Consider the following 27,127-nt stretch of genomic DNA (forward strand, 5'->3'; position numbering starts at 1 on the left):
AGCGGCGGCCGAGCGGAGCCGCGGTCCGGTGAGGCCCAGGGAGGCGGTGGAGCCCCGCCAGCGCCGGGCGGAGCCGCCGCCGCGTCTGTTGGGGGGCGGGCGCGGGGCGGAGGAGGTGGAAGCCGCGAGGCCGCGGAGGTACCGTCCCTGAGGGCGTGCGGGCACGGCCGGCGTGCGGCGGGCGGGCCGCGGGCCGGGCATGGAGCGGTGGGTCGGGGCCGCCGGGGTCTGGGATTCGCTGTGGGGAGCCGGCTGGGGCCCATGGCCGTGCTGGGAGCTCCTGGCCGCCTGCGCCGTCATCGGCGCCGTGGGCTGGCTGCTGCGGCTGCGGGACAGGAGGCCGGGCGGCCGCCGGGCGGCGGCGGCGGCGGCCGCCATCTCCTCCGCCACCCCCATCGCGTCCCCGGCTCCCCAGTCCGCCCCGGCGCCGCTCGCCGCGGGGAGCCAGCGCTGCAGCGGGAGCCGCCCAGGTGAGAGACTCGGGGGAGCCCGGGGGATGGTGCTGCCCCTCGCCCCGCGGCAGGGCCGGGAGCGGGCACCGGGCACCGCCCGGGGAGGCCGCGCGGCCGTGCCCGCCTCCCTGCGCGGCCCCAAGGCCCGCGGGCCCGGCCGGGCCCGACCCCGCCGCCCCGTTCCCCTTCCCCTTCCCGCTTTGTCACGGCCGGGCCCCGCCGGCTCCGACTCGGCCGCAGAGGCGGCTCCGCCCGCGCCACCCCGGCCCCGCTCCCGCGGCCCTGCGGCTGCTCCCGCGGCCCTGCGGCTGCTCCCGCTTCCCCTCCCGCCCCCTGCCCGCCCGCTCCGGGTCTAGACGTAGGTGTGCGTTTCTCCTCCCTGAAAAGTTGTCCCTTTTCCCTTCCCTTTCTTCTTTGCCCGTGGCTTATTTCAAGTTTGTTCACCAGTTCCCTTTCAGCCACGTAGTTCATAACTGGTGGCTCATTCGCCCACAGGCGGTACAGAGAAATCACCCCATCACGGAGCCATGGTTGCTCTAACATATGCAAATCCTATCAGCCGAATACAGCCAGAGACAAGATGTGACTCTCCATTCCTGCCTCGGGGGAAAAAAAAACAACCCAAAACAGCCAAAAAGGGCGGTTTTCTTACATTACTCATTTATTGAAGGATTTAAGGAGAGTAGCAGAGTAAAATAGTACTGCCATCCTTAGAAGTCAGTCGTTCATTCTGTCATGGGTCTAGTCTTAATTTTTTTTTGGAAGCAGATTCTGCTGTTTCATACTGACCTAGCGAGACAAGGGAAAATACAATTCTTACCCATTTTTCCAGGTTTTGATTGATGTGGAAGAGCCCTAGAACATGTTGTTAAAGCAATTATTCGTATTTGCAAAGGTAACTCGCAAGGCCTTACATGCTGAACTAGAAGAGGTAACAACCTCAATGCTGGCTGCTCACTTGTAGTTATATAATACATTTTACGGTTCAAATAATCTCATTTTGTACCTGCACGTAACAAACGGTCAAAGGGTTGTCTCAAAATGAGCAGTTGCTGTTTCTCAGGTTTGCAAGTCACACAATTTGTTTTGGACAGATTAAAATAGGTAATTAAATTAAAAACCAGTAATGCTTATCTAAGTTAGCTGAATTTCTCACAATCGGATTTTGTGAGAATTCTATGTTGTCACTCCAACAATGTTTTCCCTATTTCCACACCAAATGCCCTGTAGAAAACTCTTCATACTATCAACAGATCTTAAACCTGATTCTTCACTGCTGGTCTGCTTTGCCATCTTTTCTCTTTGCCATCATTTTGATTCAGTTGTGCCAGAGTTGTAATAGACACACACAAAGTAAATAACTTTTTTTTTTTTTAAACAGACAAAATTTTGAGCACTGAGTTTTAGGTACCAGGTTCTGTCAAAACATGAGAAAGCAGAGGGATCGCTCTCTCACAGCATGTTTTTTGCTTAACCACAAGGCAGGAAGGATTTTTGCATGTTCCTGTCTACTCTCCATACATGAATTATATATATGTACAGGTCTGCTCTTCCGCAGAATGATTGTGCTAGTTCTGAACCCTAAAAATAGAAGCATTTCTGAGCTAATTCTTGAAGGCATCATGTTGACTGCTCAGAGTGTTTTCATTGAGCTGTTTCTGCCATGAACTTTCTCACCCCTGAGTTTTCATCTTCCTTATGATTTTACGGTTATGCAGTCTCAAAAGGAAAATCCTTAGAATAGCAAGTTCAGATAGATATTTTATTTGACCTTAGGGGCACATCCCTTGATTAAAACATACTGGTACCAAATTTTATTTTAAAAAACAAGAGAATTAAGAATTAAAAACAAGTAAGTGGATCTTTCATATCTGTTGTTGTAGTCTTGTGGGCAAGTCAGATAATCAAAACAGTGAGGTTGCTTGGAGGCTCAGGAATCACAGGGGAACTACAATACTTTGGGGAAGTGGCTCAGCAGCATCAGCTGTGGCTCTGCTGCTGTTTGGGTTTTTTTACTTGGAATTACTCTCATTTCCCATTGTTTCAGCAAGGTTCCAGTAAATGCTTGTGAATTGTTCAGGGGCTGAGGTTATGTTGTTCTCTAACCACAGACATTTTTATGTTCAGATGTTCATAAAAAAGAGACAGCTCTCAAAGGAAACGTCCCTCCATGGAAGCAGCCCTCAAATTCATGTGACTGTTGACTTGTAATAATTGAAGGACTATTGAAGTTTGGCGTTAAGTACATTTTCATAGTATTTCCTAACACTAGGAATGTGTTTGTTCTAACTCATATTGCAGTGAAACTTAATGTGATGCTGTATTGATTGCTGCTGAAAGCTACAGAAACTTACTTTGTGCATTTGGGTTTTTTAAATATATGAAAAGTAGTCTTAAGTGTCATTAACTGAGGATGAAACCTAAAATTGAAAATAAAGTACTGAAATGGCCATAGCAGTACAAGCCTCATGAAATGGCTCAGCAGTGGAGGAGGTGACAGTGCAAGGCAGGAGTGAAGGCAAGCTGAGGGAATGGCACAGCTGAATCATTCCTGTCTGGAGCTTCCCTTCCTGAGCAGTGTGTGCCAGGGGAGTCACAGCCTGCGTGCAGGTACATGGCTGCAGTACCTGATGAAATAATGTGAAAGCTTCTTACATTTTTTGAGCTGCCCAAATCCTGTATTTTTCAGTTGTGTTTTGCAGAGCAAGGAATTTGTGTTGGCATCAGCTTGGTTTTAGTATCTTCTTGCTGACCAGTGTGGAAGCTGTCAGTGTGGATTACATGGAGGGATGTGAGCCTGGGGAATTTTATCATAGCAGAGAGAAGGATGTTCCTTTGGAAATGGAGAAATTCTCCCAGCTTCTGTTTTTTGTTGGAGAGGGAGATCTGAAAAGATGAGTTGTTTTTTGTCTTCTGGCTGTTTGCTCTCAAAACAGGCCTGGGAAACAACATGTTGTGTACATATTTCCAGCCTTGCATCACAGCCAGGGAAAGCCTGCCCTGGTTGCTGCGTTGTGCTTGTCCTCTAGACTTCTGTCAGACAGAAAGTCCTAAGGAAATACTAGAAATACTTCTGTGCCTTTAGCTGGAGGTGCAGCCCCTTGTCTTGGGGCTGACTGGTGCTCGTGTCCTTGTATTGCATTGCACAAATAGATTGTGCCTTCTTGTCGGGAATCAAATATTTCTCAGCCTGTCATAAATTTTAATGAATAAATGCTCTAGATTGAATTTTCACTTCAGAAGAAATTGAAAAAGGACTACCAAGAACAAAATGTAAGCTGTAAATATTATTTTAAGTAGTTGAGAGAGGAGGAAATAAATTTGCTATGGGTCTGGTAGGTTAAAAACATTGAGTTGAAAAATATTTTGTCTTTTCTGCATTGCAAGGATCTCTTCAGAATCTCAAGAAATTGCTAAGAGGCATTTTTTTCCTTTGCTTTAATACACCATTTAACTAGCAGAAGTTTCATTTTTTTTCAGTTTTTCTCCTCTCTTGCCTCCTGTAGGTGGAATAACAATGGATACAATATTGTCCCGATTAAAGAAGCTCAGCCACGATGAGCTTAGAGAAGAGATTGTGAGAGCAGGACTGAAATGTGGGCCCATTACTGCAACTACAAGGTTTATTTTTGAAAAAAAATTGGCTCAGGCACTGTTGGAGCAGCAAGGAGCATTGGAGGAGGAAGGGTCTGCTCTGTCAGAGGAGGCTGCTGGAAATGTCCCAGTGAATCACATCAGCCATGGAAGCGCTTCTGAGGAGGCAGACTTTGGGTACTGTGTGGGTCTGAACCCTCCAGAAGAAGATGCTGTGACACACATGAACTGTTCAGCTCCAGCCTGTGGTGCTGATTCACAAATCACTGCTCAGACACCGTCCAGAGATCCTCCACTGTTCTATGGTGTTTGCCCAGTTTATGACGACATACTGGCAAGGAATGGTAAATACTCTTATTTCCAGTGATAGGCATTTTAGTTATGTCTGAGTAGAATTCTTTTATGTAACAGGTGTTCTGAACACCACTGCTTTAGTATTGCAAGTATTGTTTGAAGTATTTCTTTGTTCCTATAAATAGTATTTATTCTGAGGCAGAAAGACAACAGTTCAAGACATCCCAGGTGTTTGCCATTACAGTTCCTATGTATGAGGATCCTCTACTCTGTGTAGCTCAGATGAAGAAAATTATTTCTTATTGCTACTCTGGACCTATCCTGTGCCTTTAATCCCTCTCAAGAATAAAAGTAATCCTGTAAATAAACAATCATTAAACTATTTATACTGTCATCAGTTGAAACTTAAATGATCTCTTCTAAAAGTTCTCCCATCTTCCTTTCTGTTCCTGACAGGAGTAGAGTAGTGCACAGGATCATTTCCTCTGAGACAGTAGTAAGAATTCTTACTAAGAAAAGGTACATTAAGATGCCCTTATTTGAACAATATAATTTAAAGGAGAAGGATTTGTTTATTATCTAGGTTTCTCAGTGTAGATCTTAAAGTTGTGGATCAGTTACAAAGTTGGTCTTTCTGAACAAGGCAGCACCAAAAGTAATGCAGGGTGAATAAGCTTTGAGTTTGCTTTTCCATCTAGAAGTGAAATGCTTTGTTGAAGGTGGCCCATCCATTAAAAGGGTGTTGATTGATGGGAATGGCTGAGCCCTGTACAGGGATCACCTGGCATAACCTGGACTGTGTGGGAGGCTCCTACTCAGTATCCAAGAGACAAGATTTAAAAGGACTTTTGACCTTTATGTCAGGTTTGGAAAATAAACAATCTGAGACCAAAGCTGGAATGATAGTCTAAGAATTCTGTAATCTGCCTAGGAATTGAAATCTGAGATTATTGAAGCAATGTAACTTTGGTGGTTCTTTGTTGCAGAGAGAATACATGTTTATGAAGATAGGAAGGAAGCTCTCCAGGCTGTTAAGATGATTAAGGGTTCCCGTTTTAAAGCTTTTACAAACAGAGAGGATGCTGAGAAATTTGCTAAAGGAATCTGTGATTATTTCCCATCTCCAGGCAAGTCCTCTTTATGTTTGTCTCCAGTGAAAGTGGGATCATTTAACAGAGGTAAGTGGGGAACTTCTTCTCGGTACAGTAGATGCAATAGACAGCATTGATTTTTATTTTTGGTTTTTGTGAGAGAAGCAACAACTGTCTTACCAATATACTAATAACAGAAAAAATTCAAAGGCGAAGCACTGAATAAACTGAAGTTTAAAAGAACTTTTATTTTAAGTGTAGAAATGTTTAAAATGTGGAAAATGTTTTAAAAGTAAAGTACCATTGCTACTCTTCTAAAGGTGAAATGTAGGTAATGGTCTGCATGGATACCTTGCTTAGTATTCCATGGTCATATTTGTTAGGATTTTATTTGATTCATGGACTTCAGGATTTTCAGGTTTAGTAAGACATTGATAAAATTGCACTGGATATTAAAACTGTACTCAATTTTTAAGTAAATTTATAAGTTCAGAAATAAAATGGTAAGCGCTGGTCATATTTCACAGCGTTCCCAGTTGCTAGATTAAAGTGGTTTAGGAGTTACAGAACTGCAGAAGCAATTTTAACAATCAGAAAATGGTTGTTTCTTGCTGAATTTTGCTTTTTAAATTTGGATGGGAGCAGACTGGTAATTACAAAGTTTACCAGTCCCTATTATAGTCTGAAACAGTTTTATAAGTTGATTAATCATTTTCCTCTCCCTCCCTATTGCTGACTACTGGTATATTTAAATGTCATCTTATTGAGTTCTGTTTCATTACTCCTGTACATTAAAGATGCCAAATTAATACATGGTTTAGATTAAAAGGATACTTTTCATGGTCTGGGTGTGCAAATGGTGGTCACTGGAAAGAATTTATCTAGAAAGGAGTGATTTGTGTTTTGATAGATGGTTTGTGCTCCCCTGAGAGTGACACTGTGAATAAGGAGAGAGCCAACAGCTACAAAAGTCCACGGACTCAAAATCTCACATCTAAGCTTCGGAAAGCTGTGGAGAAAGGAGACACAGCAACGTTTTCAGACCTTATTTGGAGTAACCCTCGTTACCTGATTGGGTCAGGAGACAACCCAACAATTGTACAGGTAAAAAACCTGTACAAAACCAGCAACAAAACAGGAAAATCCAGGTTCTGATGTAGTGATGTAGCTTTTGGAGCCTGAAAGCAAAAGTGGAAAGAATGATGTTTCCTGCTCCTCCTTCCAGACACCTTGTTCCACCCAGTGCAGGGTTTCTCTGTTCACTGACAGCAGCTGGGGCACTTCTCTGTAGGTCACCCCAGAGCTCCCTTTGCTCCAGCAGAGCTAAAGGAACCGAGTGTGCAGTTCTTCAGGGGAGGAATAGTTGTGTTCAGTAGTGCAAGAATAGGCTTGTTTTCTTACTCTTTGGTCTTCTCCAAGTAGTTGCAATCTTTTTTAAAACAGACTAAATTTAAGGACCAGGGTAGGGCCTAGGCTGTAATTAGGTGTTCCTACAGCATTGCTTATCTAAGTACCTGCATTAAATTCCAGAACCATGTATAAGGTGCCATTTAGCAAAATTGACAGTCTTACTTCAACTTGTATCAGACCAGCTTTGTGAAGTTGTTGAAATTTTTTATGTAATATAGCAAAGAAACTGAATTTTTTGTATCTATACCCATTTTCCTGCTCTTTATCTAAACTGAACTTCCTACCTCCCTTTATTGTGTAATATCTTAATGTACGTTTTTTGCCACATTCTTTATATAAATAAAGTCACTAACTGAGTGTAAGGATAATTTCATTAATTATAATATGGGTGTAAAGATAAGTATTTACAAAAATATCCATATAAAACTCAGTGTAGGAACCCACGTATTTTCACAGTTAAATCAATTACATCTCTGGGTGTAAGAAAGCTGTTTAGATTGAGGTTCATTCTAATACTGGTCTTTTTTTTCCAGGAAGGGTGTAGGTACAATGTCATGCATGTTGCTGCCAAGGAGAATCAGCCTGCTATCTGCCAGTTACTGCTGGACACTCTGGAAAATCCAGAATTCATGCGGCTGATGTACCCAGATGATAACGATGTCATGTTGAAGAAACGCATCCAGTATATTGTTGACCTTTACCTGAACACTCCAGATAAAATGGTAAGATCTCAGGGGTTACCTGGTTTTTATTGGTGTTGTTATTGTTATTATTACTATTATTATAATTATAACTGGAAAGGGTTAAGGATGTGTAAGGGAGACTGAAAGAGAGCAGAAGAGGAACTCCATGAGTTCTGTGGGTTTTGGTAATCATTATTCTGCACTATGGTGGGAAAAGATTTTTTAAGAGCTGAGACAATTAGTCATGACATGTATTTACTTTCTTCACTCTCAAAATTAAATGTGTGGTATTGACTTTATAATCTTTCTAAGTGCATGTGAATTTTTCCCTTTTTCCCATTGCAGTGGTTTGATACTCCATTGCATTTTGCTTGCAAGTTTGGAAATGTGGATGTGGTAAACGTGCTTACCTCACACCCAGCCATTGTAAAAAATACAAGAAACAAATACGATCAAACTCCAGCAGAAGTAAGTCTCTCCATGTCCACAGCAAACCCAGAAATGTTATCCTGATCAGCATTTTTCATATTCAGACATTACTGACTACCATGGATAGAAGACTTGTAGTAAGGTGCTACTGTCATTAAAGAGTAAATTCTGTATAACATTAAAAATATTTTATGCTGATTGTGTCCATGGAAAAGTTTTAGAATTTATGAAGTTGGATGTATTTTAGTGAATTTTACTATGAATTAAAAGTACTGAGTGAGATGGGTAGGGGCCAATAATGTGATTGTTCAGAAAGAGCACGCATTGCAGTTGAATTGAAAAGGAGGTTATTATGCTGCCCTAACAAGTAAAATTCTATTAACAGGTAGTTTGTGAAAGAAGCAAGAACAAATCTGCCGAATTGAAAGAAAAGATAAAAGAGTACTTGAAAGGTCTGTATGCAGAGTTTTGTACTATATCAGGCGTGTATTTTGGCTCTTGGCTGCCTTCTGTTTGCTTTCTGTAGCATTTTAGTTCATAAATGATGCTGCTGTACAGTGCTCTGAAAACCAAAGGGAAGCTCTGAAATTGAGCAGGGACAGAGAACTTTTTGTCTTTTAAATGACAGTCAGAACTCTTCATGTATGGATCACAGGGTTGCCCTTGTGGCTCTGTAATGTAGGCAAGGCCCTGATTCAGTAAGCCTGGAGCAGAGTGTCCAATCTAAAACAAAAACCTGTTGCAGGGCAAGAGGTGTATCTGTCATGCTGGGGAGTCCTGTCATTGTATCATTTCCTTGACACACAACTTTCTCTGTTTTGTCATGTGTGTGTTCAGGCAAAAGGAGGTTGTGAAAAATGTTAAGGACCCTGAGGGAAGGGCTTTATGGATTATTGCAGGTGTTTCTGTGCTTGAAAGACAAGGGAACTACACTAAAAGGTGATCTGTAATCACTGAAGCAGTGAGTCTGAATTACAAGTAGTTTTATGAATGAAGTAAAGTCAGATGGTTCAGTGTATGGGTGCATTGGTAGTCCAGGAAGAAGCAGCAGGCTGATGCAACATAAACTGAATGAGAAAGCTTTGATTTATTTTAGGTCACTATTACGTCCCACTCCTGAGGGCAGAAGACAATTCCTCAGCTCCGGTCATTGGGGCACCGTGGTCGCCTGACCAGATGGACGATGGCCCCCAGAGAGCTTGGCCTAAATACCCTGGCAGCCCCAAAGACCCAGTGCTGTCCATCAGGGCTTTTGCAGGCCCCATGAGCCCCTCAAAGGTAAGGAGAGAACTCCCTGTGACTCCAGTGCCTATGCTTCTCCTTTTTATGAATAAAGAAGATCTCCACAGGGTTCCTTGTGTGGTGTAGCTTGCTCCTGGAACAGATTGTGGCTCTCTCTTTGCTGAGGAGATGGATCTTCCTCCATGGAGAAGCACAGAAACTTGTAAATATTTTTTTATTGCTGAAAACAGAAATGTGGTGTAAATAAGAAGAGTAGAAGTTCAGTCAAAAATGATTTTCTTTTTCCTCTTGGAATCTATTCAAAGAGCACCTTTGGCAAACCTTTCATTTCTTACAGATAATTGCTGTAACTTTCAAACCTGAAGCAAAGCCTTTCAAAGCAGCTATGAATCAGTTTTAAAAACCTTAACTATATCTTTATTTCACTTCTAGAAGTTGCCACTGGATGTTAACCTCTACTTGTTGAATTAACATAAATGTATTTTTTTAGATGGAAAAACTGACAACCAAGTAGTAGGTGTTGGGATGGTTTTGGAAATGTATTGTCTGTATAGTGAAAATCAAAATCTTCAGTTTTTAGGAGGAATACTTAGATATCTGTTAAATATATTCCAAACTTATAGGTGTTTATTTGACTCATTTATTTAATGTGAACATGCTGTAAATATGACAGCTTTAGAAATAGTGAATAAATACAGTGGAGGACTGATGGTTGCATTCTTTAAGATTGAGGTCTACTAAAATGCTTAATGCTTTTTCTCCCAAATGTTCTTGATCTATTTTCTATTCAACTGACAGAAATGTAAATATCATTTATACTCCATAAAATATAATCTAGGGTGTAAACAGGTCATAATTTTGATTGCTGACAGGTATTTTTAATGTCTGAATGTAATTATTAGTCATCGTTGTGATCATTGTCATATAAAGTGAAGTGCAGGATTTTGCAAAAAAATTTCCCCTGAGGCATTCCAATTTCAAAATAGACAGCAAGAATTTATTCTAATAATTGTAGCAAGTCTGTGTATAAAAAGATATCCCCTTTGAATCCAATGACCAGGAAGCATTTGGAATTAAATAGAATGACATTGCAAAATCACAAGACAGTTCTGTTTCCTGATGCACACACATTAAAACCAGGCAGATGTGGTGTCTGTGCAGTTGATTTTCAGATGATTGTACATTAAGGTCCTTCTCTTTCATGAGCAGTTAAGAGATCAGAGTGACCACCAGTAGTGAAAGGAGTAACTTTAGATCCAGTGTGAGATCCTTTGTAGCTGGAGTTGAGCAGCAATTGGGGACAGCAAACAACTGAACATCCTCTAGACCTGCAGGCAGATGTGTAGCCAGCACTGAGTTAGTTCATACTGTGGGGGGTAGTTTTTGAATTTATTTCTGTTTCTTAAAGGCTGAAGAATTTCGCAGGCTGTGGAAGACTCCACCGCGAGAGAGAGCTGGCTTCTTTCACAATGTCAGGAAATCTGATCTGGAGAGAGGTGTTGAAAGAGTTGGAAGGTATCTAAAAGACTGTCAATATAAAAACTTAATAATAGATCATGCAAAAGCAAAAGACTTGCTGAGAGTACAGTTATTACTCACTGCACAATATCTTGGGTCAAAAGCTACTGCAGAAATATTTAATGAAATATTTTGCAGTTGGATTTTTACTGTATTTTTGTGTAAATAAGATAGTTAAAATGTGAGACCTATCTTTCTTAGCTTTGGCAATAAAGATATTTTAGCTGTTATTGATGGTATGTGTGGAATGCTTTTCACAGACATTTACTTGCCTCATTTGTCAGATCTAAAATTATGCATAGCCTGTTTGTTCTGTGAAAGTGAGGGATTGTTAAAAGGGAGCAGAATGAAAAGATTCTAATACAAATTTGCTGTTTTATAAAAGCTGTGTGTGTGTGGTGTGTCCTTGCAGCTAAAATACCTTCTATCAGCAACATATGGGAAAAAATACTTTGTTAAAAGCTGACTGCATTTCATTCTATAAAATAATCCCTCACTTCCTCCTCCCTCTCCCACCCCCAAATAGAAAAAGCTGGTGCATGCAGTATGAGTGGGGATTCTTCTCTGTCTAATGTCTAGATACAGTCAGCTTGAAGATAGCAATGTTTATGCTGCCAACTGTAAAAATAGTAGATGAAATGTGAAAAATGCTCTGGAACAAATGAGGTGATACTTTGATTGCTAAGGATGTGTCTGTGCTTTTGCAGACTGTTGATTGTGGTGGGATTGTGTTGCCTGGTTGCACGTTTGTGCTCCTGTTTGTAGCTGTTAAAATGTGATCAGAAAAGTTGTTGTCAAACTAATATTTATGTCTTCACAAATGATTCGTTTTATTTTATTTATTGCAGGGAGTTAGCTCATGAACTGGGGTTCCCGTGGGTTGAATACTGGGAATTTCTGGGCTGTTTTGTTGATCTGTCTTCCCAGGAGGGGCTGCAAAAATTAGAAGAGTACCTGAGTCATCGTGAAATGAGCGAAAAGGCTCAGCCAGAAACAGGGGAAAATGAAACCTGCAATAGATATAAAACTGCACATCCCTCTGGTAAGAAAAGGACAAATGCTGCAAACAATGGGTTGTACCTGGGGAGAAGAGGGACAGAAAAAGCTTGGTGCCCAGGGGAAGCAGTGTTCACCTGTTGTGGTTGCTATTATTCATCTGTTATCCAGAGAATCTGATTACTGCATCAAAAAAGGAGCCAACAACACTGTGAATGTAGAAATACAATCTTTATCTTTCATGTGAAGTAGTTTATTTGAGTGTAGCCCCCAAATGAAATCCCTCTAAGAAAACCTCTATCTTCAGTATGATTTCACTCAGAGCATTTGGGCATTCATCTTAAGGTATAGAATTTCATAATCCACAGATATGGAATAAATAACATTTTAAAAATAATAATTCTTTACAACTGTGAGTGTGAAAAGACACAAGAAGCAAAACCCAGGAAAGCTTTTATAGCTTAGACCACCTCTTGCCATGTGTGCATTTTGCTTTTGTAGCTTTAGTCATGTTAGTTCATGCTGTTACATATAGTCAGAGAGGTCTTCAGGAAATAGAATAAGGCATAAAGATTGTGCATTTTTCCCTAGCTTATGTACTTGATATTCTGTTTAAAGTCTTCTTATGTGTTGCTCTTGTTAAAATTGTTTACAGGCAAAAGCAAAAAGTCCTGCAATTCCATTTCTGTTGGAGCATTTCTGGATGAGGATGATGATGACATGAGCTTAGAAGAAATCAAAAACAGACAAAATGCAGCACGAAATATCAGCCCCTCTCTGGTGTCCAAGGAGCCCAGCATTGATGCCATTGGAGATGCTGAGTGTGATATCCTGTCCATGGAGTGTGCAGGAAACATCATAGAGACCTCAGCTCACCCTCGGCACTACGAGAAGGGGGCTGCTGCCAGCAAAAACGGGTTTTGCAGTCCTGTGTCCAGTAAAAGGATCATCAGTGACAGAAAGCAGCTGCATGATGGGTCAGAATGCCTCATGTCACCCGTTTCCAATTTGATGTCAGAATTTGAAAGCCTGTCATTCCAAGAACAAGAGGTTGCAGGAGTATCTCATAAAATCACTGAAAAAACTGAGTATGAGGGAATTCTGGACAAGACCTGCTCTGCAGTGTCACTGGCAAGTTCTTCTGAGCCAAGTGTTACAGGAAAACATGGAGAGACCAAGTTAAGGACAGACCACAAAATAGCATTAGAAAAGCAGAGAGTGTCCAGAGAATCTGGAATTCAGACTAAGGAGCCACAGCAACATCAAGAACTTCCTTCCCAGAAGTTTCTTTTGAAGACTTCACCCACAAATGGCAATTTAAAGTTATTCCTTCTTGGGTAAGAATAACTCTTACTTGCACAGGCAATCTCTTTGCTGATAGTTTATAAAACTGTTTTGAATTGGGGTGTTTCATTGCCTGAATAAATATATGGTTCTCTTTTCATCTAGTTTTGTTTCCATTCTAGGGAGCAACCCTCGAAGCTGGATGGTGATGTCTTAGCAGCTATAGAAGGAGCAGAGATTGATCCCCAGAAATTCCCAATGATTTACAAATGGAAACACGCAGTGCAATCCTACTCCTCATCTGACAGGCAAAGGTATTGCTGCAAACTCAGTCACGGGAGCTGAAGTACATTTTCAGCAGGTCAGCTTGAATAGCAGAATTTCAGGCCTTGTTGCCCCCAAAACTGTATTTCAAATTCAGCAGAATTAACTGTTTTCTGAAGTTAATCACCAAAGCCTTTTTTGACTGGCGTTTACTGATAAGGAGTTTCATTGTGCTGCAGTCATGTTCTTTACATTCTACTGCTGTTCCAAGTAACTTGGACATGTCTCCACAGACAAATTAGATGTGACTGTTTTCCACTTGACCAGTTTCTCACTTTGCTAATTTGGTACTTGGATCCTTCACTGGACCCAGTGATAGTTGTGCTTTTGGTTTCTAATTCATCCCTGTTTTTGATGCAGTGCAGGAATGTTGTGTTTGTTGCCTTGTTGCCTTAGATTGTGCTGAGGGATGTTAAGGTGAAATTAATGTCTTTAGGCATCTTTTTATTAGTGTTTTTTTTTTTTAATCCTTTATTACCCCAGTCCAAAGTAATTGTTCATGTGAAGGATGGTGTGTGTCATCATGGTCATTTTGAAAGAAATTATGTCTTACTGATTTGGGCAACACATCTGTATAGAATATTTCATGCTCTTCCTGTTCCTTCTCTTCTTCCAGATCTGTCTCTTATCAGACATGATTTTTCTCAGCTGGTGCATTGGTTCTGAGCTCTAAAGTGATCCTGAGTTCAAGTGCTGCTCTCATTATTGTAGTTTCCTTTAAAATGTGTGCAATGACTTCTGGTTTCTTTCAGTTGGCCAAGTCCAGCGTTGAAGGCAAGATTCCAGTCCCAGTCCATCGCTGCTTGCCTTCCAAATGCTTCAGTGTATCCTAGTTCAGGAAGAAACAGTCTCATACCAGGAAGTCCAGGGAAACACGGCAGCGCTGCCTCCTTCCCTCCGGAGCCTGGGAGCCCTGGGCGCTACAGCCCCGCCTGCATCCTGCGCTATTTTGCAGAGCCTCCTGCCCACTAGAATGCAGCTCCTCATCCTGGGACTTCAGTTCTGTTCTCATTGTTAGAGTGGAGGAGAAACTACAATGTTACTAAGGTGACATGAGGTTTGTACTTGGCTATTTATTTTTCCTCAATTGAGGACAACTGTATGTTTAAACAATGGAATATATGTCTTAATGCCATATACGAGGTAGATTATTACTGGTGATAAGCAAGAAGTTTGTGACAGTGCAGTTGTCCAGTAGCTGAATTAACCCTTGTTGCCAGTACCACAGTGGGCTGAACTGTCCTTAGCAATGGTGGTAATTGCTATCACTACTTATCCTCATTGTAATGAACACACAACCCTCAACTGCCTTTCTTGACCTTGGATAGTCGAGGAAATGCATCATCAGCAAATAAAACATGGGAGAGGAGACTGATGGCAGGAAGTGAAACATTGTCCTGCTTGCAGGGGGAAAAGCCTAAAGCATGCCTGGGAATGCAAGGACAACTTTGCAGTGTGGAGCAGAGATGTGAAACCCTGTGCAGAAGCAGAGAGTTTCCAGCCAGCTGGGCTGGGCAGTTGATACCCACACCCACCCTCACCTGTCTGTCTGTGTGTGTGTGCACAGATCTGCACAGAGACCCTCGAGTCTCTGCTTGTTCTGAGGCTGTTACAGACACTGAGATCTACCGAGTGCTTTAGAAACAGGGCACTGTAGAAACTATTGGGATTCCTTTAAGTGGTAGTGGGAAGATTTAAGGAAAAGCTTCAAAATTAGATGGTTATTTTTTCCCCAGAGAAGCTACTAACACTAGCAGATTTGAATAGTTATTACACAGAAGCACATCAGCAATAATCTTGGCAAATTTACCAGCAAGATACTTTATCTTAATGGTCTGGTTTGTAATTTATTAACATGGTAGCCAGTGGCGCAGGAGGTGGCTATTTCCCAACTGTAAAGAGAGAGGACTAAGGACAAAATATTTTTACGAAATCTGAGCTTTTACTGTGTCTCTAGTGTTGATGTGGTAATGAGTTTTTGTTACAGCAGTCAATAATTTTATTCTGCAGCCTTCTGTAAGAATGACTTGTTTTGACAGCATGATGCTGAGAGTAAGAAAGCTTTTCAAAACTCCAGAGAGTTTTCAGTTTCAAGCCTAGTGCTTGTAATGTTGCATGAAAGGCTTCCAGAAACAGCTCTCTAGGTTAAAAAAATGGAAAAAGAAAAAAGACCTATCTACTGTTACAAGATACATCTGATCAGAAAATGAAGTTCTGCAGGAGTGTGCTGGTGAGAAGGGATGGATTAGGATGGGCTGGTGCCACACAGTCAGTGAGAGCTCAGAGCCACCTGGCAGGCCTGGGAGAGAAGGGCACCAAGTTGAGCAAACACGGGTGGGAGGCAGGAGGGGCCGGCCCGGCCTCCCCCAGGGTCCCACCCTCGGGGCGTTGCAGAGCCCGGGGCTCCCGGGCTGCTCACACGGCAGTGACTGTTCCACACAAACTGTGCACCCTCACAGCTTCGTGATTGGTACAAACCTAAACACTGCACTTAATGCTTTTGCAAGCTCAGTAGTGCCTTTTGTAATATATTTTTTAATTAAGTTTTTTGTTCTTTTGGAAGTTTTTTTTTTTAAAAAGTGGCATCCACTTACTATGGGCAGATAAAATACAGTTTTTCTCTGGGCTTTCTGACAGGATGTCTTTTAATGTCTCTAAGTTGGATTATTTGGTGCGATAGCTCTCCATAGGTGGGAGAGACTCCTCTTTTAGAAATTATTCTTAAAAAAAAAAAAAAAGGCATATTTTGCTCTTTTGTTAAAATTGAACCTAGTTCTAGGGAGCTGGACATTAGTAAGACCTACTTTACATAAATGCCTCTCATTCAGTCATATTCCAGACAAGTACCAGGGGCCTGGGGGGGTCATACTTTAGGAAACATGTTTTTAAAAAACCCAGAACCAAAAACATAACCTTCTGCTACTAAGTATATTAACAGACTTATTTCATAAGGGTTTTTAAACTTATTTTTATGTAGCAGGCTCCTTGGTCTCAAAATATTTTTAAGATCCCACATCCATAGAGTTTTACTCCAAAAGGATTGAGATTGACTTTTTTTTTTTTTTTTTTTGGCTGGGTGGTTGGGTTTTTTCAATAATTTAACATAAATTACATCTTTATCATTCTGGAGAAATGGATCAGCTGATGAAATTGCCTAATACCATGTTAGAGCCAAACTGCTGGAGTAATTGCTGTGGGTGCAGCTGCTGTTCTCCACTCTGGTGCTTCAGAGCTGTGGTATAGCAGCATTGCCCTTTTGCTAAGAGCTTGGTACTGAGCCAGGAGACTGATACTAACACTCTAGTTCTCTGTCCTTTTCACTTTTATTATGCTTTATTTTTTTAATATTTAAATGTATGTTACTGGTATGTACATGTAGCCAGACACCCCCACACCACACCCTTGCCTTTCACTTTGAAATGTTGTTTTGGTTCAGTCAGGAGAGTATTTTTTAAACTGTGTTATATAATGTGCATTAGTCCAGTTGTACTTCACTTAAGAGGTCATTTTTCTAACAATGTGTTACTTCAGCTATGACAAAAATAGCAATTTATGCAGCAGTTTGATCATTTGTGATTTTGTGAAGAAAGCCCTTCAACACTGAGCCTGTGGAGACACTTTAAATCAGAGTGATAGTGCTTGAATTGTTTTCTTGGCCAAAAGTTCACTTTTAAAGGTGCAAAATAGCTGTGTTTTTGTTGGTTGTTTTTTAATTAGCAAAGTGTCATGTTAAAAATACAGACGTATCCCACTTTCTATTAAAATCAGATGAATAGCTGAAAGTGTCACCCTGTGTTCAATAGGGGATGTGGGGAGAAGGAGCTGGGCACGACAAGGCACATCACTGGCTTGTCCAGGCCTTGCTTGTACAATACCTGCAGCTTTTGTGAGTGTTGGTGACAATGTGACAATGGACTACACCATCAAAGACTTAAAAGAAGAGTCTTACAGTATTGAAGAGAGAGGAACTCAGACTATGGTAAAAAAGATATAATTTTAAATTTCACACTTTCCACCCCCACCTTAAGTGTCACCAAAACTATTGTTAATTTCTGTACCTGTGCAAAGAGGTGTTGTGTCCTCTGGTTACCCACCAAGAGCTCATTCACTGACACAGGATGTAGAAGGGGATGTGTGTGAGAGGGTACATGTGCACCCACACAAAACTAAAAATCACAGAATTTTCATCTTACAGGTGCTGGTGCTCCTGTTCCTCGTGGTGGTGACACAGCCCTGCAAATGGCTGTGCTTAGGCTACAGCAGTTCCCCTCCTGGGCAGCTCTGTGGCTGATGAAAATTAACTGCTCTGGCTCCCACCTCCAGTTTATATTGCAGGTGGTTGGTGAAAGAGCTGTTGCCCTGAGCAGTGTGGGACACACCAGGTCCTGTACCAGCAGTCCCCACAGAGCTCCAGCCACACTTGCTACAGCTGCCCATGCAGCCATTCAGCTGAAGAGACAGGAAAGAAAGACAGACCAAGTATTTTATTCAAAACTTTTAAAAAGTTAATAGACAAAAATGGATAAATTATTCTCATTGCATTAATGAGAGATACATCATGATGGTTTCCTCTTGCCCCCCACACCTTACACTACACAATGATCAGTTTATTCCCTCACAGTCCCTGTTCCTAACTTATCCTGATGATAAGCAGTTCAGTATCAAGCCCTTAAATCCTCTTCTCCATAGGCTGTTTGCCCTGATTATGCTTCATACAGCTCTGACAGGAGTAAGTTCAGCATCTCATCAACATCCTTACTGATCGGAGAATCTGCCAAACAAGTTAGTTATGTCTGCTGTCCTGCTATTCACTGAGCCAAGTTTCTACATAAGCTCAGGTGCCCAGCAAGCCTCAGAATGCTTCAGAGCCCTCCCCTCCCACAAGCCCAGCAGCATGAGAGCTGTATGAAGCAGGCCCTTGAAGCCTTCTGCTCAATGCCTGTCTGTACACTTGCCCTAGATGAGCTGTCCATGGCCACCTGCTCACCATTCTGGCAACAGCAGTTTGCTCCAGTGCTGCAGGACCTCTGACCTGCAGCATCACTTCCCTGAACTCAGTGGTATTGCTCTACTCTGAAAGTAAGGTATCAACAAAAACAAACCAATGGGAAAGCACTCAAAAATACATCAGTAACTGAAAGCACTTCGAGAAGATTGCTGCTTTCCTTTCCTCCCATCTTACTGCTACAGTCTGATCCCTACAGCCTTCTCCAGACCATGTTTTGGTTAAAGGCTTTACAAAACTGAAAAACATTCCTAAAAACATCTTAAAGGACCTCCTGAGGCTGGTGGAACACTTAATATAAGCAGCAGTTAGTTCTAGCACCACAGCTCTGAGGCAAATGGTTTTTTTACCCTCTTTCCTTTATGCTCATAACCTCCAGGCACAGTTTACATGGGCTTTTTGGGGGCAGAGGGGAACAATGACACAACATCAACATACACATTCAACAGCTTACAAAAAAGCTTTATCCCTTTGTCCTTTGGACAGCAGAATTCCCTGTTTGTCACTTCTGCAGGAGCTGGAACAAGCTGGCTCACCTTCTCTTTTAGCTGCGGTGTGATACAAGGCTGTTCCCACACCAATTGCTTTCCTGCACAAAAAAAAATACCCACAGGAGCAAGCTTTGGTTAGAGAAATTCACAGCGGGGTGAGGGAAAAGTCACTGCTCTTGCAACTGCTGAGCAGACATTCAACCTGTATTCCACAGCTCAGCTTTGAGTTGTGGGGAATACTTAAGGACTGGACATGTTCAGGCTTACAAAGGTTTCTTCTTTTCTGGACTGAAAGGCAGATATGAATATGAAGGAGGAATGGGGTCAAAGGACATTTTAAGACAGCATCACACCCCAATGTAATAAAAATCTAGTGGTACTGTAGCAGAATGTGCTAGTGCAAAGAGACTAGAGGCAGCTCCTGGACAGCCATCCATCCATTTGGCTCACTCAAGTGCGTGTGATTTTGTCTGGAGGCATGAAACCTGTGTCACCCAGTGTTCGAAGGGCCACTCTGCCGTTGGGACGTATCACCAAGTGAGTGATGCTGCCGTTGTTGAGAGACAGTCGCAGCCAACCTTCTGGAGGGAACTGCAGTGCTCTGGTGACAAAAACACATATATTAATAATTCATGAACAGTTAGATTAGCAAGCCCTCACAGCATCACCTTCTGTCCCATATAGGGAGAGGAGGAGGGGGAAACTCAAAACTGGTGGGCATTGTGCGGCTTGCATACCAATGCCCCCAGTCAGCCTTGGAAAAAAGTCTTTTCTTGTGGAAATCCTGTAAAACCGCAGCATTGGTAACTGGAGCGGGGCCAAGAGTGCCCTTGGCTAAGCAGAGTCCAACAGATGGGTGTGATTACTGCTGACAGGATTAGTTCCCGTGGACAGAAGGCAGCAGCTCCAACGCAGCGAGGCTGCCAGGAGTGCTCTGAGCAGCCCCGTCACAGACAGGGCAGGGGATGGCCCAGCGAGGCTGCAGCACCACAACACCTGTGCAGGTGGGACAGGCAGAGCTGGCTCAGCACCCAAGGGCTGCCTGAGCAGAGAGGACCTGGATGTGGCAAACAGTGACTGTCACAATCTCTTTCAGCCACACCCCCACAGCAGAGGCAGTGACACAGGATTCCCTACAGAGGCCTGCATGTGCCTAGGGAAGAAATTCACTGGAACTACTTTCCATGGGCTACATCATTCCCCAGGAAGGACAAGAACAAGTACCTTGTGCCTTCCACAGAAACACAGCATCACAGCTGGTCTGCAGCCATTCTGAATTCCCTAACTCAACAGCCTCAGGAGCTGCATCAATTGTATCAAACAATTTCCTAGCTGGAAAAAATACCATGTTGCCTCAAACAGCTTTTACCTCTGATACTGAGGAATAACTTGGTTTTGGCTCTTATGACAGTCTTGTAGAAAGCCCAAAAAATTAAATACCAGCTAGAGCCAAGCTAGATTTGAAGGAAATGTTACATGGATTGTGTTCAATTGTACTATCAGATTGACTGCAATCGAAGGCACAGAAGAGTCATTAAAAAGAGGAAGACAACAGCAAAGAGAAAAGGTAGGTAAGTATTTCAGAAAAAGCCTTGGCAAGAACAACAGGAAAGAATAGTCTGTTTACCTGATCAATAATTTCAAGTATAGCAATTTTGAAAAGCTCTAAATCAGCCCAGAGAGCAGATAGGCCAGCATTTACCTAGCTCAGCTAAACAAAGCTAACTGAAACTGTTGTAGGTATTGATCAGATTAAAGTTTAATCACATCTGTCCTGCTCACGACATTATCTTACAGACAGTGCTTTGTTGATGGGGAAGAGGAATAAAACAGACTCAGCTGACTGGATACAGAGACAGGCAAAGATCCAGAACTGTTTTCTCCTTTATGAACAACCTTGATGTTATCAGAAAGATCCACTCTCCCCTTAATCCAATACTGGATGTTACTGCAAAAACACACTAATGCAACTTCAACATAACTCAAAAATATCCATTAGTAAAGAATTCCCAAAACAGAATCAATCTTTAATTACGTAAGCTCAAATTCATGTCACCTCAAAGAGACGCATCCAGTAATTCATCTATTTGCAGTCTTTTCTAACAGGCACTACCCTCAGGTTTATGGAAGCAGGAGCATATAGTAATTAAAGTAACTCTCCAGATGTACAAAAAAAGTTAAGATTCAGTGACTTAGCCATTTTTGCTTTAGAATTAGAATGAAAGTGTTGTAATTATCAAATGTACCTTGATAAAGTTGCAGAAGCAGCTGCTCACAATGCAAGCACTAATCTCCAACCACTTCAAAGAAGTGAAATCAACACATCTCCCCCCTCAGTGGTGCCACAAGCCAGCCCTGTTTGAGTGAACCCTCCCTGGAGCAGCCCCAGGTGAGCAGGGCAGGCAGCCCGTACCTGCACACGATGTAGCGGATGACGTTGGCGTGGCACACGAAGATCTCGTAGCTGTCCTCCTCCTGCTTGGCATCAGCTCTATGAATGAAGTTTCGAAAAGCAGCCTCAATTCGAGCTCCATCTTCGTAATACTGCTGAGGGCACCGAGGTCACAGTTACACACAGCTCAGAGCAGCACTGCCTGCATCCCCAGGGACCTCATCTCCTCAAGAGCTCCTGGTTACCGGGGTGCACTTGGGGCTGAACTAATGCTCAAGGACTGCAGGTTATTTTAACTGCTCTGCACACTTACTGAGGAGGAGGAAAGAATACAATTATCTAAGGGCTGTGATAACCAAGATCAGCTCAGACACTTACAGTGTCTGTCCATACAGAGTATACTGAAAAAAATCCCAAACCATAAATAAAACTTTAAAGAAAAACTTACCACAGCTTCTGGTTTCCAGTGGGAGACTGGAGGGTCTGGTTCTATAGGTGCTCCCTCTCTCAGCAGATCAGTACTGATTTTTTTGACTCCTGAAATATTAGATACACATTCAGAAAGGAGTTGTTCACATGCCATGACAAACAGCCCCACAACTCTACAATACATTTTTCACAGTCTTTCTTTGAGGAAGGCTTACTCTTCAATGTGTATCTCTCCAACAAAACTGTTTTGCCATCAGCAAGACAACTTATTCCAACTGAACAGAACAGCCTGTCTGTTACACTTCGAAAAAGTGTATTTGTATTTTTAAAGATAAACTGGAAACAAACAGAATTACGGCTGTAGGTTTCTTTATAAATACAGACATTCACACAGGGCTGGGAAATGACTAAATAACATCTCAACCTTAAGGACAAGCTTAGAATTCTACTGGAAGCAGTTTGAAGGATCAGAAGACAATGAAAAATTAAGGGAAGTCTCTTACCTGGGAGATGTTTGCTTATAATTTCAGTTGTTTCAGTTGCTCTAGTCATGGAGGAGTGGATAATCTGATCAAATTTTAATCCCAAACTTGCCAGCCTGCGTCCAGTCAGTTCAGCCTGCTCTCGACCTTAAAAAGCACATTCATTATATAAATTGGTGACACTCCCATTAGAACCTCACACAAACTACCAAGAGAGTTGTCCAGAAGACATAAAAGGTCTGCATTGTCGCTGGGCTTTTTCCTTTTAAAAAGCAACTGGAAAACATTTTCATCAGAGCCACTACTCAGGCCAAGCTTACTGATTGAACAATTTCAAGTCATACTTGCATCAGTAGGAAATAAAATTCTTTGTTTCAATTAGGAAAAAAAAAAACCCAAAACCAAAACTTACTCAGCAACTTTCACTGAAGTACTCAGTACCCCTGCTAGCCCCATCCCCAGGAAGCAACAATCCCCCTCAGGCCTGACAGTGTGTTGTGGTTCATAAAGGCAACACCAGCTTGGCACAGTTCACAGCACCTGGGCAGCCTCAGGAAGGTTCATCCCACCTTTCAGGCAGGCAGGTGAAAAGACAACAGACAGGTTAAGTCACTTACTTAAGGCACAGGATGAGACAGGATTAACATTATGCTTTGTTTCCAGTTTAAGATAGCACTTGAGGCCTGCAATTAGCATTTCGTTCCTGTTTGCACGCCAATAATTGAGATGTGGGTAGGAAAAAAGTCCACAGAAATAATTCTTCCCCCTCTGAAAACAGTGTTGGCACATACATAATCAAGGAAGTGTTCACTGCATTTCAAGTACATTATTAAAATAATACTAATTAGCATCTGAGACCTAGACACAGGATCAGTGAGTTAAGATTAACACAGACAAAGGTTATCCTCAATTCATCTAAGTGATTAGCAGTACTCCCAGAAACAGTGACAGCAGCAAAAGTGCAATGTATTTAATTATAACACTCCAGCTGAAAGTCAGAGGTGTTTTTTTTTAAATAAATCAGCAGATTAAATTAAGAGAAACACAAGAAAAATCCATCTCAATGAAGTGTAAAAGCCCCAACCCTTAGGAATTACATCAGCTGGCACGAACGTTTGCTAAAGCAAACTTAAAATAATTTGGAATTTCCTTTGACAAGTTTCTTTACAACTGAGCGTGTTTAGAACTCTCTAAATCACATCTTAATGTTTGGATGAAAACTGAAGAAAACAAACTTATTCATGACATCTCTCTGCCACAAAGGAATACAGAAAGTGGACTGAGGTTTGGCAGCAAGACCCAGATCAGTGCTGAGTTACTAACCTCATCAGGTAAAAAATCATTTCCTCAAAATGCCAAGCATGATGCTGCTAGTGATACCTACCCAGTGGGGTCAGAGTTCTGTCTTTATCAGCCCGGCCATCCAAATGATACTGGGAATGGCGGATCAGGAATATGTGCCTGGTGGCTTTTGCTTTGCAGTGATCTAAGCGAGAGGCAAGCTCTTCTTCACCGGTTTCTTCATTTTTCTTTTTGAGGTTGATAAGAGCCAGTGGTTCACGTCTAAACAAACACATTTAAAGAGTCATTTCTAGATGGGGAGACTGAGAGGCAGGGGAATTTTACAGATATATAGCCTTGACTTAATTCCAGACATAGCTGAAGAACTAAAACTGACAGTTTAGCCACTTGTATAATAAAATTGATTCAAACCTTTGTGTGAAAAGTAAAAATAAATGCCTGCATGAAAACAAAGTTAATGTCATGGGTTAAAAGGTGTAACTTGACATAAGTAAATTTGCCACTTAGTGCCAGCCACCTGAATTAATTCTTGGGGAAAAAAAAGCAATGAGCAACAGAAAAACTTGTAGCATATAATGGTATGGGTTTTGACAAGAAAAACTAACCAGGAAGGACACCCAGGAAAAAAGGAAAATGACTGACCATGAAAGAAAGAAAATGCTTCATATCTAAAAGGCCCTGTAATAACACCTACAAAATTTGCAATTTATCAATCACATTTATATCAAATGACTAAAAAATCACCCCCCCAACAACATCCTAGAAAGATTCCAACCTTCTGCAGTGCACATTGAGAATTATTTTCTGCTTTAAACTAGGTCACATCAGTTCTCTCCAGTAAAACTTATTTTTCAGCCTGGAGTGTTTTACTTATCCTTTCATCTTTTCAGCACTCTCTCCCCTCATGCCACTTTAATCTCTCTTCCACTTGTCACAGTGCACACGAGCACCCTGCTCTGCACATCACCCAGACAGCTGACCTGGTTCCTCCTGAGGACACGGGGATGTCCCCCTCTCTCTGCTATCACATCTCTGGATGTGTTTAAAAAAAGACTGGACATGGCACTTGGTGCTATAGTCTAGTTGAGGTGTTAGGGCATAGGTTGGACTTGATGATCTTAGAGGTCTCTTCCAACCTCATTATTCTGTGATTCTCTTTAGTGCTACAGATCTCCCACTCTGGCACCAACCCTGCACCATCAGCACCAACCCCCCCAAACCTTCCCCACGTTAGTCTGGGCCCCTCTCTGCACTGATCCTCCACCCCATTAATACAAATCCTTTTTGTGTCACTCCACCTCAGAGCGTATTTTATTCATACCACACCTCACTTCCTCCAGTTTTAAACTTGTTTATCTGATAGATAGATTTTTAAAATGGAAAATAATTTTTATTCAGTTTAGGACAAAGTAATTTGTTCACAGAAAATTGCTGCTTCCCACACCTATTTCTCACAGCAAGACTGGCTGTGCACAGCCCTCTTGCCTCCATTTTGCTTTACTGAACACATGATTTCCATTAGACAATGAGACTGTACACATTCCTCAAGCTGTTAATTCTTCAGCAAGGCATTAAAAATGAAAGAACAGGCCCGTAACACTAAGTTCTATTGCTCCTTCACAGAATAGTTTTGATTCACTGGAAATTATACTGCTGGCAAGATCCAACAGGAAAACAAAAAAATCTTTAAAATCAATTCAAGCACATTAGTAAAGCAGCAAGGGGAATAACTCATCTGACGTCTGTCATGACATATTCCACATGAATGAAACTAGATCTGTCCTCTCTGAGAACTGAGCTGCACAATCCCTGTGCAAGCGGCAGAGACCAACATTCCAACTGTGATACCCTGTTAGACCAATAAGAAGTTTGATATTTGCATTTGTTTGTTTCAAACATGAAAAGCCATTAGTTGTTAAGAATATTGTAGTATCTAGTTATCTGCTCAAGACTTGCCTTTCTAAACAGTCCCTGCCCCCAAAGAGCAGTGGTCAGATATTCTGTGTATTTATAAGCCATTTAACAACTTTGCACATTAACTGCTTCTGCCAATAACATCCAAAAGTCAAGATTAAGATTTCAAGCAGGCACAACCTAAGCCACAACTGGTAGACCGCAAGCAGCAGAAAACAAATTGATCTGGGGTAATATATTCCACTGCCACTGTCTGCACACTATGACGAATGGTGATTGGCTATCCTGAACTGCTAGAAGTATTATCTGGCCATGTTTGCTCAGGCAGGGGTGACAGCTCTGTAACCTAAAGCACAATCTCTACTTCCTGGATTGGTTTAAAAAAATTACTTGAGTCTAAAAGTACTGTAGAGTCCTTGAAGAAAATCAACCATTTAGCAGAACCAGGAAGGCCTGGAGCTGCAGTTAAACAAGCAGCTTTAGTACCTCCCTCAGTAAAATTGTGTAACCAGCTGTAACTTTATTTAATGAAGGCATTATTTTTATCACTGGGGTGTGCATAGCCCTATTTACATGAGCATTTGATCCTGTAGCCTCTCAAAAATCAAAATGATGCATTATACAATAAAATCTGTTAGTGCTTAGGTTGGATTTACTACGATTAAACTGGAACCTGACATAAGTCTCCCCTGGGAGATAATTCTACCAGACCGAAGCTAAATGAGCCAAAGCTCCATGCAGATATCTGCACATTCCAATTAAAGATTCAGAAAACATGTAGTCAACCCTTGTGTGAACGTGTTTCAACGCTGAAGAACACGAGTGAGCTGGGTTCAAAGCGCCACCGCCTTGACAAGGCTTTCAGCCCAGGCAGGATCAAGAGCAGCAGGCCCCAGCACGGGAGAGCGCTCGGCATCCACACGGGAGCTGCTGCCGAGCTGAAAACCCTGCTGCGGGCATACAGCAACATCGAGGCATGGCTGGAAAAAAAAATTTAAAAGGCACGCTTCTGCCCAGTGCTTACACTTATCACAAGCCTGAGGCTTGGCAGTCTGGCTGGCGGAAAGCATCAGAATCAAGGGACCTGCACAGGGTAAGTCTCCGAGCTGTCTGAACAAAACCCAGCGCTGGCACATCCCTCCGGAGTGCTCGGGCGCTCCACGGGTGTTCGCGAACTTCATCTGGATTCTGCCCGGAGCAGGTCATCACACGGAATTTCACCGGGAAACGAGTCCCGTCGAGCCGGGGGCTGCTCCCACGGGGACCCGGGGCCCCCCGATCCCCGAGGGGCCCTGCCCCGCCCCGAGCCCGCTCCGCCGCGGGGCTCCGGAGAGCGATTCAGGGCAGGTCCCGCCGCCCCCGGATCCCCCCCGCCGGTCCCTCACCACAGCCGCGACCTCCCCGGGCGAGGAGGCGGCCCCGCCACCGCAGCCCGGCCGCGCCCACCTGTCCCAGTTGCTGTCCCAGTAGCTGCCGGTGCCGGCGGGTCTCTCGATCCAGCCGGCGGTCGGCGGGCAGGAGGCGGTGGGAGGCAGCAGCAGCAAGCCGGGCGGCGCGGCGGAGGGCACGGCGGAGCCCCCCGGGCGCGGCTCGCTATCGCCACCGCCGCGGGCCGGCTGCTTGCCCACGACGACGGCGGAGAGCAGGACGGAGCCGCCCGCCAGCCCGCAGGCGGCGAGCGCCAGGGCGCGGCGGACCGACATGGCGGGGCGGCCGCGTGCCCCTCAGCGGCGAGCCCGCCCGCTCCGCCCCGCCCCGGACGGAGCGCGGTGCGGGGCAAGATTCCTCCGCGAAC

The 27,127-nt window shown here is 43.0% G+C and overlaps 2 protein-coding genes across 7 annotated transcripts; one reads left to right on the forward strand and one right to left on the reverse strand.

The window, feature by feature from the left end:
• The first annotated feature begins 128 nt into the window (after window positions 1-128).
• On the forward strand, window positions 129-17,847 carry ANKLE2 (ankyrin repeat and LEM domain containing 2). 5 transcript variants are annotated; one of them, XR_008433993.1, is made up of 14 exons: window positions 152-470; window positions 3,959-4,390; window positions 5,327-5,518; window positions 6,342-6,535; window positions 7,375-7,563; window positions 7,870-7,992; window positions 8,339-8,405; window positions 9,050-9,231; window positions 10,604-10,710; window positions 11,562-11,755; window positions 12,365-13,046; window positions 13,176-13,307; window positions 14,070-14,374; window positions 17,513-17,847. XR_008433993.1 is itself a non-coding variant. In XM_053959248.1 (13 exons), the coding sequence occupies exons 2-13, from the start codon at window positions 3,970-3,972 to the stop codon at window positions 14,287-14,289; spliced, it is 2,703 nt and encodes a 900-aa protein (XP_053815223.1). In that variant the 5' UTR covers window positions 129-138; window positions 3,959-3,969; the 3' UTR covers window positions 14,290-17,229. The 5 variants fall into 5 exon arrangements, 4 of the variants coding, with proteins under 4 accessions (XP_053815223.1, XP_053815219.1, XP_053815220.1 ...); XM_053959248.1 differs by lacking the exons at window positions 152-470; window positions 17,513-17,847 and adding an exon at window positions 129-138 and having other exon boundaries at window positions 14,070-17,229; XM_053959244.1 differs by lacking the exon at window positions 17,513-17,847 and having other exon boundaries at window positions 14,070-17,230.
• Window positions 17,783-27,053, reverse strand: PGAM5 (PGAM family member 5, mitochondrial serine/threonine protein phosphatase). 2 transcript variants are annotated; one of them, XM_053959250.1, is made up of 6 exons: window positions 26,779-27,053; window positions 23,501-23,679; window positions 22,138-22,263; window positions 21,654-21,742; window positions 21,227-21,357; window positions 17,783-19,414 (listed from the first exon to the last, which is right to left on the reverse strand). In XM_053959250.1, exons 1-6 carry the CDS (start codon window positions 27,033-27,035, stop codon window positions 19,264-19,266), a joined length of 933 nt encoding a protein of 310 aa, XP_053815225.1. In that variant the 5' UTR covers window positions 27,036-27,053; the 3' UTR covers window positions 17,783-19,263. The 2 variants fall into 2 exon arrangements, with proteins under 2 accessions (XP_053815225.1, XP_053815224.1); XM_053959249.1 differs by having other exon boundaries at window positions 21,227-21,360; window positions 26,779-27,052.
• Between the last annotated feature and the right edge of the window lie 74 nt (window positions 27,054-27,127).

Source organism: Vidua chalybeata, chromosome 18 (genome assembly GCF_026979565.1).
Source record: "Vidua chalybeata isolate OUT-0048 chromosome 18, bVidCha1 merged haplotype, whole genome shotgun sequence".
NCBI classification, from domain to species: domain Eukaryota; kingdom Metazoa; phylum Chordata; class Aves; order Passeriformes; family Viduidae; genus Vidua; species Vidua chalybeata.